Source organism: Fusarium coffeatum (genome assembly GCF_003316985.1).
Source record: "Fusarium coffeatum strain FIESC_28 chromosome Unknown BRIP53273_contig_41, whole genome shotgun sequence".
In the NCBI taxonomy this organism is placed as follows: Eukaryota; Fungi; Ascomycota; class Sordariomycetes; order Hypocreales; family Nectriaceae; genus Fusarium; species Fusarium coffeatum.
In genome coordinates, this window is record NW_022157838.1 from 27,058 (window position 1) to 41,892 (window position 14,835).

The window sequence follows — 14,835 nt, forward strand, 5'->3', positions numbered from 1 at the left end:
GCATCACGACAACACTAGGTTGTAAGCACGCCATCCACCCGACGAATTATAACGGTCCGATTAAACAACAGCCAACGGCCAAGCAAATAAATGGATGAAAGAAATAGGAAGGTAGTCTGGCCTGCTAGTTGAATTGAATAGTGAGTAGTATTACGGAGGGTGATGGCGCGACCTTGGCAGTTATCACGTACTGCACCCACTCATCACCTAAACAGAATGTCAATCGAACTATGGTGTGCTTAACGACCCTGAATACACCAAATTATGCATTTTCCAAGCACTCAATCAATAATCTTACTCTTGGCAAAGGATACGAGTTTATGATAAAAGGTCCCAAGATATTCCTCAGTTCATTCACCCACCACCACCTCCTCTTCAACCATGGGCCAACCCTCTCAACAAGACTCCTCAGGCGAAGCCTCAGAGTCATCGTCCATCATCCACGACAACAACTTGACTTACGTCCGTCAGACAGCAGGTAATGGAACGTCAGGCTACCAAGAAGCCGTCGGCGCACCCGTCGAAACGCGCTCTCCGCTGGGATACCATGTTAACTGGTTAACCATCATCTTCCTCAACCTAAATCACATGGTCGGCACGGGTATCTTCTCTACACCAGCGACAATTCTTCGTCTCACAGGCTCTGTGGGACTGGCGCTTGTATACTGGGTCATTGGCTTTATCCTAGCCGTCGCTGGGTTGGCTGTGCATATGGAGTTCACCAGTTACTTTCCTAATCGCAGTGGTTCAGAGGTTGTATGGTTGGAGCAGGGTTTTCCGAGACCGAAGCATTTCTTTCCTGTTGCTTTTGCGGTGCAGAGTGTTCTGTTGTCGTTCAGTAGCAGTAATGCTATCGTTCTGTCGAATTATCTCTGGCGCATCGTCGGACGCGCGCCGGATCCTTGGGAATTGAAGGGTGTGGCTATCGCGGCTTATACATTGGCTGTTATAACTGTCATCGCGCATAACCGGTACTCTCTCTACGCCATCAACGTATTTGGCGCTCTGAAGCTTATTTTGCTGGTCTTCATCTCGATCTCGGGTCTTGTCATTCTTGGAGGTAACTTTGGTAGTATTCCAGACCCGAGTCTCAACTATCGCCATGGCTTTGAAGGGACTACCTCAAGCGGATACAATCTGTCGCAAGCAATGGTGAACATCAGTTTCGCATTCTCAGGTTGGCAGAATGCGTTCAACATGGCAAACGAGATCAAGAATCCCATCCCAACTCTCAAACGCAACGCAAGCGCCTCTCTTCTCATCGTCTTCGTTCTCTACTTTCTCTGCAACATCGCTTACTTCGCCGCTGTACCAAAGGACATATTCCTCGAATCAAGCGAACTCGCTGCAGCAGTCTTCTTCCGCACAGCATTCGGATCCTCAGCTGAATCCGCCCTCAACTTTTGTGTTCTGCTTAGTTCATTCGGCAATCTCCTCGCCGTCCTCGTTAGTCAATCTCGTCAGATCCGTGAGATTGCGCGACAGGGTGTTCTGCCTTGGACGGAGTTTTGGGTATCGACTAAGCCCTTCGGTACACCTGTTGGGCCGTATCTTTTGAAGTGGGCGTTTACCTTTTTGATGATCGTTGCGCCTCCGGCTGGTGATGCGTTCCAGTTTGTTGTTTCGCTGAAGACGTATCCCGAGGCCATGTTCTATTTTGCGATGGGTGTCGGCCTTCTACTCATTCGTCGTAGAAGAGCTAGATCCGGTACACCACCTTCTGACTTCCGAGCGTGGTATGCTCTTGTCATTCTGTACCTCTTATGCCAAGCGTACCTACTTGTCATGCCCTGGATTCCTCCCGTGGATGGTATCTATGGTGGAACAGTCAGTTTGTAAGTACTCTACTCCCTTCAGATCTTGCCGATGCTAACGAATCGCAGCCTTTGGTGCACTTACATGATTGTCGGAATTGCCATCATGGGTGTCTGCGGTCTTTACTACTACCTCTGGATGAAGCTCATTCCACGATTGAGAGGTTACAGTATTCGGTCTCAGGTCATTTCGGTTGATGATAATGGTGCCAATACGCACCGTCTCCTGCGTGTGCCCAACAATGAGGTTGCGGAATGGGATGCTACTCATGATGAACTTGGTCGTGATTTACCGCCTCAACGGATAGTGCACAGAAACACCGGTGGATCGGCGAAGTAGATTAGGTGCCGGAATGAAACACAGATGTGTACATAGCTTAATGCAAGTATATTGGTTGGGAACTTGGTCGTCAGCAGACATCGGGTCTGGAGCTGTAGTAGTGCCGATGTCTTCTCAACGATGTATAAGATGGAACGACCGTCTTCTTCCATAGGACCTTTACCAGGAGATTTCCATCGCCTTGTCTACATGATCTACAAACGACTCAGTCTGCATGGCTTATTACCAACGACTGCCAAATTAATCCTCCGATGTAGTATCAGCCTGTGCCGTTCCCAACAACCTGGGTTTGACTCTAAACTAGACAGATCAAACATGGAGGTGTTTGCAACATAACACTCCGCACCAGACTTACCCACAAGTTATACCTAAAAGAATGGAGAGAAGAAGTGTCGCAATCACAAGCAGGCCTAACGAAAGAAGAAAGTATTCCCCGCAGGCGGGTGACAGTTGTTAGCGGGGTGGGGGATTAAGGTAGTGGGGTTCGTTCACTGAAGCTCCAACAGATGCGCTAATTCCGCTATTCTTCGGCGATGCTTCAGGTCGTCCTCTTGACGCCCTTAACAAAGGCCTTTACACTGCACAGCATCAGCCTCTCACTTGTACGACAACATGAATTCCACTGTCACAGCTGAAGGAAGCCATTTTCTGTGTCAATCCGCTCCAATAGTGTCATGGTTCATTGTCACCAGCTCGGCTCGTCCCCACCCCCATTCAAGCTTCAAGTCTTCAACCCCACCCCCACAGCCATGAGTGCGGAGAGAAGACCACCCCCCTCATGAACTCGAATGACATCCTTTCACGATGCGAAAGAGGAGAAAAGACCCTTTACTCGGTCCATCGGTATACTTCGGACCGAGATGACACGCCAAGAAAAAGAATATCGGTAAAAGATGTAAAATCCCCGGTCCTTTACAAGCTAAATAACCTCCTGCCCCTCCCTCATCCAACCTCAAACACCACGACACCTTCACAACTACCCTTACTGTATTCTTAGCAGGGTAACACCTCACAACCGCCCATCATGCCTACCCACGTCCACTCCATCGCGTCAAAAGACATCCACTCCCAAATCCAACACCTAATCCACGAACTAGTCAACATCAAAGACACAACCGGCGAATTCCTAATGACAATTCCCTCCGGCGAAATCATCGACACAAAAGGCTGGAACGACTGGGAATGGACCCACGGCGTCGGTCTCTACGGAATATGGAAGTACTACGAAATGACCGGCGATGACCAATGGCTCAAGATCATAGAGGATTGGTTCCAGAAGCGCTTCGCAGAGGGTCACAAGGGAAAGAACATCAACACCATGGCCGTATTCTTGACTCTGGCGTACGTTTATGAAAAGACGGGTAACCCTACTTATTTGCCTTGGTTGGATGCTTGGGCTGAGTGGGCTATGCATGAACTTCCAAGAACGAAATATGGTGGTTTTCAACATATTACCTACCTGGAAGTCAACGAGCAGCAGCTTTGGGATGATACGCTCATGATGACCGTTATGCCGCTGGCCAAGATTGGACTGGTGCTTAACAGACCAGAGTACGTCGCCGAAGCCAAAAAGCAGTTTTTGCTGCATATCCAGTATCTCTTCGATACCAAGACCGGATTGTTCTTCCATGGGTGGACGTTCAAGGAGGGCGGTCACAATTTCGCTGATGCGCGCTGGGCGAGAGGAAACAGCTGGGTCACCATCGTCATTCCTGAATTCCTCGAACTTATCGGCCTTAACGACTCCGACCCCATCGGATCGCATCTCATCTCAACTCTCGACGCACAAGTCGCCGCGCTTGCCAAAACACAATGCGAGAACGGTCTGTGGCGTACACTTCTCGACGTCCCCGAAGACGAAGGATCATACGTAGAAGCCAGCGCAACAGCGGGTTTCGCCTATGGAATTCTCAAGGCTGAGCGAAAGAGATATATTAGCAAGGAGTACTCTGATGTAGCAGTCAAGGCGATCAAGGCTGTGATTGAGAACATTAGTCCTGAGGGAGAACTGTTGAATACTTCTTTTGGAACGGGGATGGGTAGTGATTTGCAGCATTATAAGGATATTCCTAGGACGAGTATGCCTTACGGACAGGCTATGGCCATGATGGCTTTGGTTGAGTTTTTGAGGGCGTATAACTAGACACATGCTTTCCGTTCAAAGAAGTCAATTAAGGAATCCAATTCATTCTGCATTTGACGTCTGTATCTAACCACCAGCCTTGAATGTTCCAGTCAACTTCAAATCCCTCGAACTATCACCAACAGCAATAACGTACTCCCCATCCTCAACCCTCCAATTCTGCTCTTCGACATCCCAATAACTCAAATCCCTCCTCGTAAGCTCAAACTTGACCTTCTTGCTCTCACCCTTCTTGAGAGAAACTTTCTCAAACCCGCGTAGTACACGGACAGGATGGTCGACCTTGGACTCAGGGTATGAGAGGTACAACTGAGGTACAGCTTTGCCCTTGACTGAACCGGTGTTGGTTACCACGACAGAGACCGTGACGACCGTCTTCCACAAGTCTGGGTTACCGCCTTCTTCGCCTCCCGCTGCAGAAGGTGTTTGAGGTGTGTCGTAGCCTTCTGGGTAGGGATAATCGCCCTTCTTGATATCGTCTGCAGACTCAATGTAAGGATAAATCCACTTCTTCAACCGTCGAATATTCTTAGGCCAAAGACCTTCCTCAACATCAGGAATCTTATCATCCAACTTCGGTGGTTTGGCACTCAAAGCACCGCGCGATGCTGGAAGTTGCGACACGTCCCCTTTGACATCAATCTTCAAATCCTTATACTCAAAAGTAGTATAACTCAATCCATACCCAAACTCATACCGTACATCAACACCATTCTTGTCAAAATGGCGATAATCGATATACAAACCCTCGTTAAAATCCTGCTGTGGAATAACACCGTTCGGCAGGTACAAAACCTGTCCGCCAGGGCCATAATCTGCAAGAGCCTTACCAATCGTATACGGCAATTTTCCACTTGGACTCTCATCGCCAAAGAGAATACTAGCGATCCCATTGCCGCTTTCTTCACCGGGAAGGTTCGCCATGAGTACAGCTTTGATGCGCGGGTGATTAATCCAACTCTCCATAACAACGGGTCCAACAGCGTGAATAACAACGATTGTAGGTCCGCCGCAGTGATTGGCGACGTTTGAGATGAGCGCGTCGCCGCCTTTCTGAAGGAACAAGTCGTTGCGGTCTCCGCGGACGCTGTTCCATGAGAGATAGCCCTCTCCTGCGTCGGAGTTGGCAAAGACTAGGCACACATCCTGCTGCGTGATCTTCTTTGTGTTGTCGATCTTGTTGGAGAGGAACTCGCTGATGTCGACTTTGTCATTCTTGAATTCTTTTCGTAGAGCTTCGATTGGAGCGACGAGGAAGGGAAAGTCAGCTGCACCACTGCCCCAGCCTGAACCCAGTGTACCGTCGTTGCAGCCTTGGTCAGGGCAGTAATTGGGACCGTGTCCAGGACCAGCGTCTTCGCCAAAGATACCAATCTTGATCTTTCCATCTTTCTTCGACTCAGAATTGGCTAGCTTTCCCTTCCGACTCAAGGGAAGAACGCCCTCGTTCTTGAGTACAACAGTTCCCTCGATGGCAATCTGCCTCGCCAACTCAGCATGATCCTCCTGTACATCCACATACTGGTTGACGACTATTTCCTCTTGAGGCGACGGACTCCCTGGTGCAAGGACTCCCTTTTCCTCATACGTCCACGACGAAAAGTTCGGTCCCTTGTTATCATCCTTATCCTGGCCCAATTGATAGAACGACGCAACGATTCGCAGCGCCATGTCATTCAGTCGATCAACAGGTAAAGACCCATTAAGAACAGCTTGTGTCAAACGCGGTCCCCAAAGAGAGTCACCGTCCTGCCATTTAAGTCCATCGCCGGGCATACTCATATCCAATCCTGCAAGAGCACTCGCAACACCAGACCGTTGCGCCAACCAATCCGACATGACAAACCCCTGGAATCCCATCTCATCTTTAAGAATTCCATTCAAAAGCTTCGAGTTCTGACACGCGTAGGAGTTGTTGACCATGTTATACGAGCACATCACACTCGCAACACCAGCCTTGACAGCATTCTGAAACGGCCATCCGTAAATCTCATGAAGCGTTCGGTCGTCAATGTTGGAAGAAATAGCATTCGGAAGACCCCATTCCCAGGCTTGTCGGAAATGCTCTTGTTCATTGCCGATGAAGTGCTTGATCGTCGCCATGACGCCAGCATCTTGTATCCCACGTATCGTCTCAGCGCCTGCGATGCCCTGTAAATAAGGATCAGGTCCAAATCCCTCCCAATTGCGTCCGCCGGCGGGGGCTCTTCCAAGAGGGCCGATCGCTGGGCCGAGAATGACATTGACGCCCTTCCCTTTTGCTTCTTTCCCATGAGCATGACCTCGCTCATACATGAGTTTTCTGTTAAACGTAGCACCCACTGTAATCCCCGCAGGCCAAGCCGTCGCATTATCCGCAAAGCGAATTCCGAGCGGTCCATCCTGCAGGGCCAAAGCTGGAAACCCGACATTCGTTGCAGCGCCAGTAGTACCGACTGCTAAACCCATACTCCAGCCTGTTCCGGTAGTGATGTTGACTTTTTCCGCGAGTGTCATCTTGCCGACTAACTTGGCGGCCAATTCATAGCTCTTCTCCCAGTTTTTGGAAGTACCGCCTTTGGGACTGGGATACCATGGCGGTGATTGTCCGTCAACGGGAGGCGTTTTGATCTTGTTCCATGCGAATGCTCCGATTGCTGAGATGAGAATCCAAATTACTATTGCAGTTCCGACGATGATCAAACAGCATTTCCTGGTGCGCCATCGTCGAAGGAGTCCAGCTGGTCGAACCCGGGATTGATTGGTGGTAGTATTCTTGGGGAGATAATCAGTCGCGTCAATATCGGATTCAGCGTCACTGCCGTCAATAGACGAGCGATCTGCTCTGTTGAGGAGGTTTTCCCTGCTGGGATCCATGATGTCAATGACCTCAGATGTGGTGATACATGAGGTGGGAGGTGTTGGTTGATGAGAGAAATATTGAGAGATGGGTTGAGTTGTGCAGCCGCTGATGTTAGATAATCGTACTGCAGGCCAAGAAAGAGGAAAGAGGCGTCAGGCGGGATATCGGATCAGCATTCCTGGCTGCATATCCTGGACGTTTTGGGTCATTGTTAGTGAGGCGTCAATTGCGTACCCTACCAGGTGGATGTCAGAAGAATTGTCCTCTAAGGCTCAGGCTACAGAAATAAAGCAGCCTAAGTGCCTTTCTAAACTAATCTAAAATGACGAAGTTATTTTGTCTCTTATGCCCCCCGGGATCAATTCCTCTGACACTCAGAGGCCTAGATCATCTCGGGCTAAATGAGGTAGAGCAGATTTAGTCGTCAATGGTTTGTGTCGATGCAGTGATGCGACGGATCGCAAAAAGGAAACAAATTATTCGGATAACACCAACATTTTGTTACTTCTGATGGAGAGGTGTCAAAAGTGTGGTGCTCAAAAATGACAAAAAGGAATCATTGTATTAGTGGGCAAGTTCGAACCTACGACCTGCATACATACTTCAAAAGCGAAGGCTCCTGTTAAGGAGCAAATCGTGGTACAAAGATTTAAGTGTTTAGCTACTCCGCTGAACACCATGCACATTATTTCAGTATTTAAAGGCATGAGAAAGTAATATTAAGTTCAGTCGAAGGTTGACGATAGGTGCGTGGTATCTCAATCCAAGAGTTAACTTGATGACTCCCCACCCTACACTCTAAAACCTCCCGACTGGTTACACCCCACCCATCTCGAATTTAGCTCTTGAGTCAATGAACCAAGTCAATGTAGGAAGTGCGATGGCTATTCCATGCTTAAAAAGAAGAAGAGAATTGGATGATATCATCGTTTTGTTGTTTATGATGGAGAGGTGCCAAGAACAATGTGCCAGGAATAACAAAAAGAAGATTGTTAGATCATTGGGTAAACTCGAACCCACGACCTACAAATTGTCTCGTCGTACCTATAAGCGAAGAGAATCGTACATGATTTGAGAGTGTATACTGTAGCTACTTCGCTGAAGATCAGGCATGCTATTTCAATAAGTAAAGGTAGGTAGAAAGTAATATTCGGTTTGGATAAGGTATAACGGACTTATTACATTGGTTTAGTAGCAGTAGGTTTGGATCAAGGCTGCTGATGGGTACCTGGGGAGTTGTCCATCTTGTACGGACAAGCCAATCAAACCATGCAACAAACCACCAGCAGCCTCAAGAGAAGGAATAAATATCGAATATCTCACAGTGTAATTCTCAGCTACGAAGCATAATAATTACTGACAAATTCGTTGCATTACTGGGCCATCTCAGTCCAAGAGTTGACTTGATGAACCCCCACCCTACACCTTAAACATCCCGACCGGCTACACCCCGGCTAAACCTACCCATCTCGAATTTGGCTCTCGACAATCGCAACATCATCCCGCCAGCTTCATCATCGACAACCCCCGCTAACGACCTTCAAAATGTCGATGTTCCGCGCCAAGAAGCTCGATCTGGGCTGTTTCGTCAATGTCCGCACTCTGCGCGACCACACCAAGCGCAAGGTCTTTGAGGCCCATGAGACTGAGCGGTACGCAAAACTCTTTCCGAGCGAGCACAGCGAGGTGGAAGACGAAGACGAGCGAGCGCCGAAGAATTGAACACGAGGACGAATGAAGAACGGCCGCTGATATTGAATTAATAGACAAGCCCTCCGCTACATGATCCGAAACACAACTCTCCCTCCCCGAGTCCGAGCCGAAGCCCAACTCCAATTGACCCAGATGCACTGCTACACTCGCCCTACACAAATTCGAAACAGATGTATTATGGGAGGTCAGGGACGTGGTGTTTTGAGCGATTTTAAGATGACACGAGTAAGGCCCCTACGATCCAAACCTTCGAGAGACATGGAAGGATATGAGAGAATGGGCTGGACTAACGATGCGCAGTACAACTTCCGAATGGAGGCTATGGCTGGAAACTTGCCTGGTGTCAAGAGAGCTAGTTGGTAAAAGAGCTTGGAGAGGAGATATTTGTACGAATATGTGGTTTTCTTGGAGAGCGAGGGATTCTCGAGATATCATAGACATGAATGAACTGTATAATACAATGGAAAACTCATGGAACGCTCATTTTTCGGTGCAATGCCACGGGACCACTGGATTGCCCGACGGACTAATTATATGGACAGTCGACTCGGTCGTTGCATGTCTGGTTTACTGCATGAGCTTGAGTGCCATGGCGAAGGCTGAGCTTGAGGCACGATTACTGGTGGTGTGTTTTACCCAATGCTCAATCGCTGGGACTACAAGACTTGTGCCTAGGTTCATGTTAAAGCTAAAAGTGTCAAAGTTCCAGCTTGGGAATTGAATCTCGTTTACCCGTCCTCTAATTGCAGCTTACACTTTAAGCGCTAGGTGACAGAAACCTTGAAATAATTTAGTCACCTTACCACCGATAAGCGATAGCGATAAGCGCGATAAGACTTTTCTTGGCTGACTTTCAGCCAGGCTACCTCCCATCGCCACCCCACCGTCACCTTCTCTCCAACAACACCAAACAAAACACATCAAAATGGGTGGCGGCGATCTCAACTTGAAGAAATCCTTCCATCCCTCACTGCAGCGCAACCAGCGCGCAGTCTGGGAAGAAGAACAAAAAGCCCTCGCCGAGCGCAAAAAGACCCAACAGCGCATCAACGAACTCCGCGAAGAGCGCGCCCAAGAAGAAGTCCAACGCCAACTCGAAGCCGCAGGCGGCAGAAAGCGCGTCGATCGCGTGGAATGGATGTATCAGGGTCCCAATGATGGCCAGACCGGAACCGCTGAAGAATCAGAGGCTTATTTACTTGGAAAGCGAAGGATTGATACCCTCATTAAAGGCACGGAACATAAGAAACTGGAAAAGGATGCTGGCGCGGAGAGTTTCATGGCGTTGCAGAATGCGAATACTGCGAGGGATACAGCTGCCAAGATTCGAGATGATCCGCTCGTGGCGATCATGCGACAGCAACAAGCTATGATGAACGATCCTGCGAAGCGACGCCAGATTCTCTCTTCGGCGGGTATCGAACAGAAGGATGAGAAGTCACGCAAGAAGGAGGATCGACATAGGAGGAGACATCGTCACCGAAGTGCGGATGGGGAGGATAGACATCACAGACGAAGACGGTCTTATTCACGTTCGCGAAGTCCGCGTCGACGGGATGATTCGAGAGAGGATCGGCATAGACGACGGAGGGATGATAGCAGGGAGAGACATTCACGACGACGACGCGATTCAGATGAGGGGGATAGACGTGAGACACGTTCTGGTAGCAGCGGGCGTGAGAGACGCTCCGACAGCAGAGACAGGCGCGAAGATCGAAACGGAGACAGACGAAGCGGAGACAAGCATGATGGCGACAGACCCAACGGCGATTCTCGCGACAGACAAAATGGAGACTCCCGGGAAAGACGCACCGGCGACAACCGCAACGGAGACCGCTACGACAACAGACGAAACGGAGACTATCGCGATAAGGGAGACGTTCGCGATCACCGAGACCGTCGAGACCACAGAAGAAGCTACCCCTCCAACCGCCCACGCAACAACCCAGAAGACGAAGCAGCCAAAGAAGAAGAGCGCCAGCGCAAACTAGCAGCCATGCAATCCGCCGCCACAGAACTCGACACCGACCGCCAAAAGCGTCTCGCAGAGCTCGACGAGCGCGAACAAGCTGCTAGAGAAGCAGATGATAAAGCTAGAGAACGTGGCGGTGATCGAGGTTTTGTTAATAAGTTGCATCAACAAGCTGGTCATAAGGGATTGGCAGAACGTATGGGTGGAGCGCGTAGGGGATTTCAGAAGGATGATGATTAGCTGACACGATAAGCGGGTATGGTGTTTTGGAACAATTGCATTGTTGAGGCTGCTTGTGGATGGACATAACGGTACTTGTTTATTTCGTCTTATGCTTTGACGAGGCCATGTTGGCTTGTGCGACTTGCAAAATTGGGATTGTCAGTGCATTGCGTGGAATAGATGGACCGATGAGTATTGTACACGCATACCAAGAAAATAATACGATAACACACATCCAATAATTACTCTGAGTATCGAACAGCCTGGCATCTTGGTATTCACCCTTTATCGCGTGATATCTTTCCCCTCAACCTAAACAACGCCATGACTACTTTAATCAGCCACCGGCAGCCAAACTCTACGTAGAATCGATATCATCAAACTTGGATCTATTGAATCTTAACTTTCGGCCCACTCTTTGCAGTAGGCACTTTAAAGATTAAGGCAATTTGGCACCCTTCCAGTTGGAACCAATTAGAGGGATGAATGTCTCAGAAAAGGGGACATTGTCTCGACAGAGACAGAAAAGATGTGGGATTAATTGGCTGTGGCTATTTATGGCCGGTTCCCCCGAAAGGCAAGCGCTGTAGAAAACTCCACTGTGGTTCCCTTTGCACGCCGCCCCCAGTCTTATTCTCCCTCTGACTTCATCTTTTTTCCTTCATTTTATTTCATTTCCCCCATCCCTGCCAATTTTGGTTCCCTTTTCCTTTTTAACTCACGCCTCACTTCTTGACGGATTAAATAATTGCGAAAAAGAAAACACCGATATCTTTGCGAAAAAAAGAACTTCGAGGATTTATCAAGCTTAAACTTGGCAAGAACGAACCAGACCCGACGTCGACTCCGCCACGATTTCGAACCCCCTCTCTCGATCTGCGCGCGCGCCACCCCGAACCCGATAGCTTTACTCACGGCAACCGAGATTCGTCTGGCGCCAACTTTCCTTTTTCTTCCCGCGCCAAAAAAAACTACTTTTCTCTTCTTCTTTTAATTAAAACACATCACAAACGACACAATGCCTGCTCTTTGCGGAGGATCTAAAACTGTTCAGCGAAAGCTGGTTCTCCTGTGCGTTCAATTGAGTTGGGAGGGAGAATATTCGCGCTGATTGATGCTTTAGGGGTGATGGTGCTTGCGGAAAGACTTCGTTGCTGAATGTCTTTACGAGAGGGTATGTTTGACGATAGAATAATGGGAGATGGATTGAAGCTCATACGATTACAGCTATTTCCCGACCGTCTACGAACCTACCGTTTTCGAGAATTACGTTCATGGTACGATACTCACTGCGGACATGCGACTACGAAATCTAACCTTTTCGCGCAGATATTTTTGTCGATAATGTCCATATCGAACTCTCCCTCTGGGACACAGCCGGTCAAGAGGAATTCGACAGATTACGATCCCTATCCTACGGTAAACCTCCCTCGCGCCATCCCTCCTCTTGACAGTCTCCCTAACAGACTTTTAGACGACACAGATCTCATCATGCTCTGCTACTCGGTCGACAGCAAAGACTCGCTCGAAAACGTCGAATCCAAGTGGGTAGGCGAAATCGCCGACAACTGCCCCGGCACCAAACTCGTCCTCGTAGCACTAAAGTGCGATCTCCGCGAACAAGGCGAAGAAGACGAAAACGCCGCCCCCGACGCTGCTGCTGCTGCTCCCCGCGAGAAGAAGCCCATGATCACTTATGATCAGGGTCTCGAGGTGGCGCGTCGCATAGGTGCGCTGCGATACCTCGAGTGCTCCGCCATGAAGAACAGGGGCGTCAACGAGGCTTTCACCGAAGCTGCGCGCGTGGCTCTCAGCGTCAAGAAGGATCGCGAGGAGAGCAAGTGCGTCATCATGTAATGTGATCCGACAGTGCTTTTTCTTTTTTTACGATACGATACGAGCGTTATAATCGAACAATACGAGGTTCCCTCCCGACTACGAGCCTCGTCTTTATTACCGCCCTGCTCCAGGGGGCTTTTTTCAACTGTATATATCGTGCGGCATATATGCACATAGGGACTCTCGGTGTTTTTACGTGTTATTTGAACTTCTGCATGTCGGTGCAAGAAGAAGAGGGGGAGTAGACTGCTGGGAAAACATCATCGACAGAACAGTTCTTTTCTTTGTCGATTGTTCCTTTTTGTTCCATCGTCTTGGGTGGTGTTTAAAGTTATATAGCGCATTCTTAATGACAAGACAATTCAATCACTGGGCTGAGAGTTGAATCAGTGATTTGACATAGTGTGAGAATGATGATGCTTGTCTTGAGGGGTCAGCACAGCCACTGTCCATTACGAGAAAGATGCATCACCGGGAATTAGACTATGGCCGATTGTTGGGCAGATCAAGTATCCACTGCGATCTTAGGTCCAACTCTCTTTTGCAATACCCTTAAAGAAAAAGGGTTTGTGGAGTTCAACCGTTCAAACCGCTCAACGTCGTCAATCGCATTCCTGTCAATCTTGGCACTTACCCCCGTCCGATGATGTCTTCCCCTTCCCAGTGATGATATTCGTAAATGATCTCACCACACCAATAAATAGGATCAGTCCCTACATCATTGAAACAAACCGCCACTTTTGCGTTACAATTTACTGCATTCTCACCCATACCTGTGTCATCTTTGAGTTGTGATTGGTCGGGTTAAGAGCTGGACCCTTGTTATTTGCCAGGGATCAATTGACGTCACGCTGTATTATACTGAAAGGAATCGAAAAGCAGGTTTGAAAGGTTGATGATCATGGACGAGAATAGTTGTCAAGATGAATAGGGGTCTGGGGATGTGATTAATTAAATAGAGGCCAAGAGTCGTCTGAAAAAGCTTCTTTTCTTTCTCCATCAAACAAGCACCACTTGGATCCATTCAAAGACTCACTATCCACCACTACCACTTATACCACTTACACCACTCATCATTATTCATCATGCCTCTCTTCGGTCGTCGTGAACCTTCCCCAGAGCCCATCCGCGAGGAACCTCGCAAACACGGCCTTTTCTCCTCAAAGTCCAAGCACGAGCCCGCACCCACCCACGCCTCTACCTCCCGCCACAACCGTCACTCCCGTGGTTCATCATCCTCCTACGACCACCGCTACTCATCCTCATCATCCCGCTCTCCCGACCGTCGCAGAAGCAGCGGCGGTGGCTTCCTGTCCAAGTTCGGCGGTAACCGCAACCAAGACGATCCCGCCGTTCTTGATGCAAGGGAGCGCGTTCGCAGCGCCGAGATGGCAGAGCGCGAAGCTGATCGTGCGCTTGAGGAGGCGAGAATTAGTGCTAGGGAGGCTAGGGAGCAGGTCAAGAGACTTGAGATTGAGTCCAAGGAAGATTCTAGACGGGCTAAGATGAAGGAGAGTCAGGCTAAGGAGATGTCCAAGATGGGACGCAAGATTGGACGTAAGTAATACTGGTTGAAGTTTGAAGAGTATGATGCTAACTTATACAGGTCATGGCTACTAAGCTTGCGACATTCGGCTTAGATGATTGGAGTATGGTTTCATTGTTGTAATATGATTGTATGATATGAAAAGCACGAGTATACGATGGCGCTATCAAGGAGTTGTCAGAAGCGTTGCTAGTTTGAGCAGTTTGTCTTTGTCAATACCATCTTGCATTTAAAGCATCATGAATCCTCTGAAGACTGAGCTCTCAGCTACTCAAGTGAACCGCCTCATCGTGATAATCCATCGACCCAACAGTAGAAGTATGAGTGTTGTCTTCGCGAACTTCCCAACAACACATCACTCTGAACGCACAAGTTATGGGCCAACTCAAGGGACTACATTTTCA

At 48.8% G+C, this 14,835-nt stretch overlaps 7 protein-coding genes across 7 annotated transcripts; 6 read left to right on the forward strand and 1 right to left on the reverse strand.

The window, feature by feature from the left end:
* Window positions 1-381: 381 nt before the first annotated feature.
* FIESC28_01778 (uncharacterized protein) lies at window positions 382-2,154 on the forward strand (the record flags this gene model as incomplete). Its single annotated transcript, XM_031155928.1, has 2 exons — window positions 382-1,835; window positions 1,884-2,154. The coding sequence occupies 2 exons, from the start codon at window positions 382-384 to the stop codon at window positions 2,152-2,154; spliced, it is 1,725 nt and encodes a 574-aa protein (XP_031019932.1).
* Window positions 2,155-3,178: 1,024 nt separating this feature from the next.
* FIESC28_01779 (uncharacterized protein) lies at window positions 3,179-4,297 on the forward strand (the record flags this gene model as incomplete). The annotated part of the gene is made up of 1 exon (XM_031155929.1): window positions 3,179-4,297. The coding sequence occupies one exon, from the start codon at window positions 3,179-3,181 to the stop codon at window positions 4,295-4,297; it is 1,119 nt and encodes a 372-aa protein (XP_031019933.1).
* A 66-nt stretch (window positions 4,298-4,363) lies between these two features.
* On the reverse strand, window positions 4,364-7,153 carry FIESC28_01780 (uncharacterized protein; the record flags this gene model as incomplete). Its single annotated transcript, XM_031155930.1, has 1 exon — window positions 4,364-7,153. The coding sequence occupies one exon, from the start codon at window positions 7,151-7,153 to the stop codon at window positions 4,364-4,366; it is 2,790 nt and encodes a 929-aa protein (XP_031019934.1).
* Window positions 7,154-8,684: 1,531 nt separating this feature from the next.
* Window positions 8,685-9,215, forward strand: FIESC28_01781 (uncharacterized protein; the record flags this gene model as incomplete). Its single annotated transcript, XM_031155931.1, has 2 exons — window positions 8,685-8,791; window positions 8,906-9,215. 2 exons carry the CDS (start codon window positions 8,685-8,687, stop codon window positions 9,213-9,215), a joined length of 417 nt encoding a protein of 138 aa, XP_031019935.1.
* Window positions 9,216-9,777: 562 nt separating this feature from the next.
* On the forward strand, window positions 9,778-11,064 carry FIESC28_01782 (uncharacterized protein; the record flags this gene model as incomplete). The annotated part of the gene is made up of 1 exon (XM_031155932.1): window positions 9,778-11,064. The coding sequence occupies one exon, from the start codon at window positions 9,778-9,780 to the stop codon at window positions 11,062-11,064; it is 1,287 nt and encodes a 428-aa protein (XP_031019936.1).
* Window positions 11,065-12,064: 1,000 nt separating this feature from the next.
* On the forward strand, window positions 12,065-12,903 carry FIESC28_01783 (uncharacterized protein; the record flags this gene model as incomplete). The annotated part of the gene is made up of 5 exons (XM_031155933.1): window positions 12,065-12,117; window positions 12,170-12,220; window positions 12,274-12,323; window positions 12,376-12,465; window positions 12,521-12,903. 5 exons carry the CDS (start codon window positions 12,065-12,067, stop codon window positions 12,901-12,903), a joined length of 627 nt encoding a protein of 208 aa, XP_031019937.1.
* A 1,067-nt stretch (window positions 12,904-13,970) lies between these two features.
* FIESC28_01784 (uncharacterized protein) lies at window positions 13,971-14,505 on the forward strand (the record flags this gene model as incomplete). Its single annotated transcript, XM_031155934.1, has 2 exons — window positions 13,971-14,442; window positions 14,492-14,505. 2 exons carry the CDS (start codon window positions 13,971-13,973, stop codon window positions 14,503-14,505), a joined length of 486 nt encoding a protein of 161 aa, XP_031019938.1.
* Window positions 14,506-14,835: the final 330 nt, after the last annotated feature.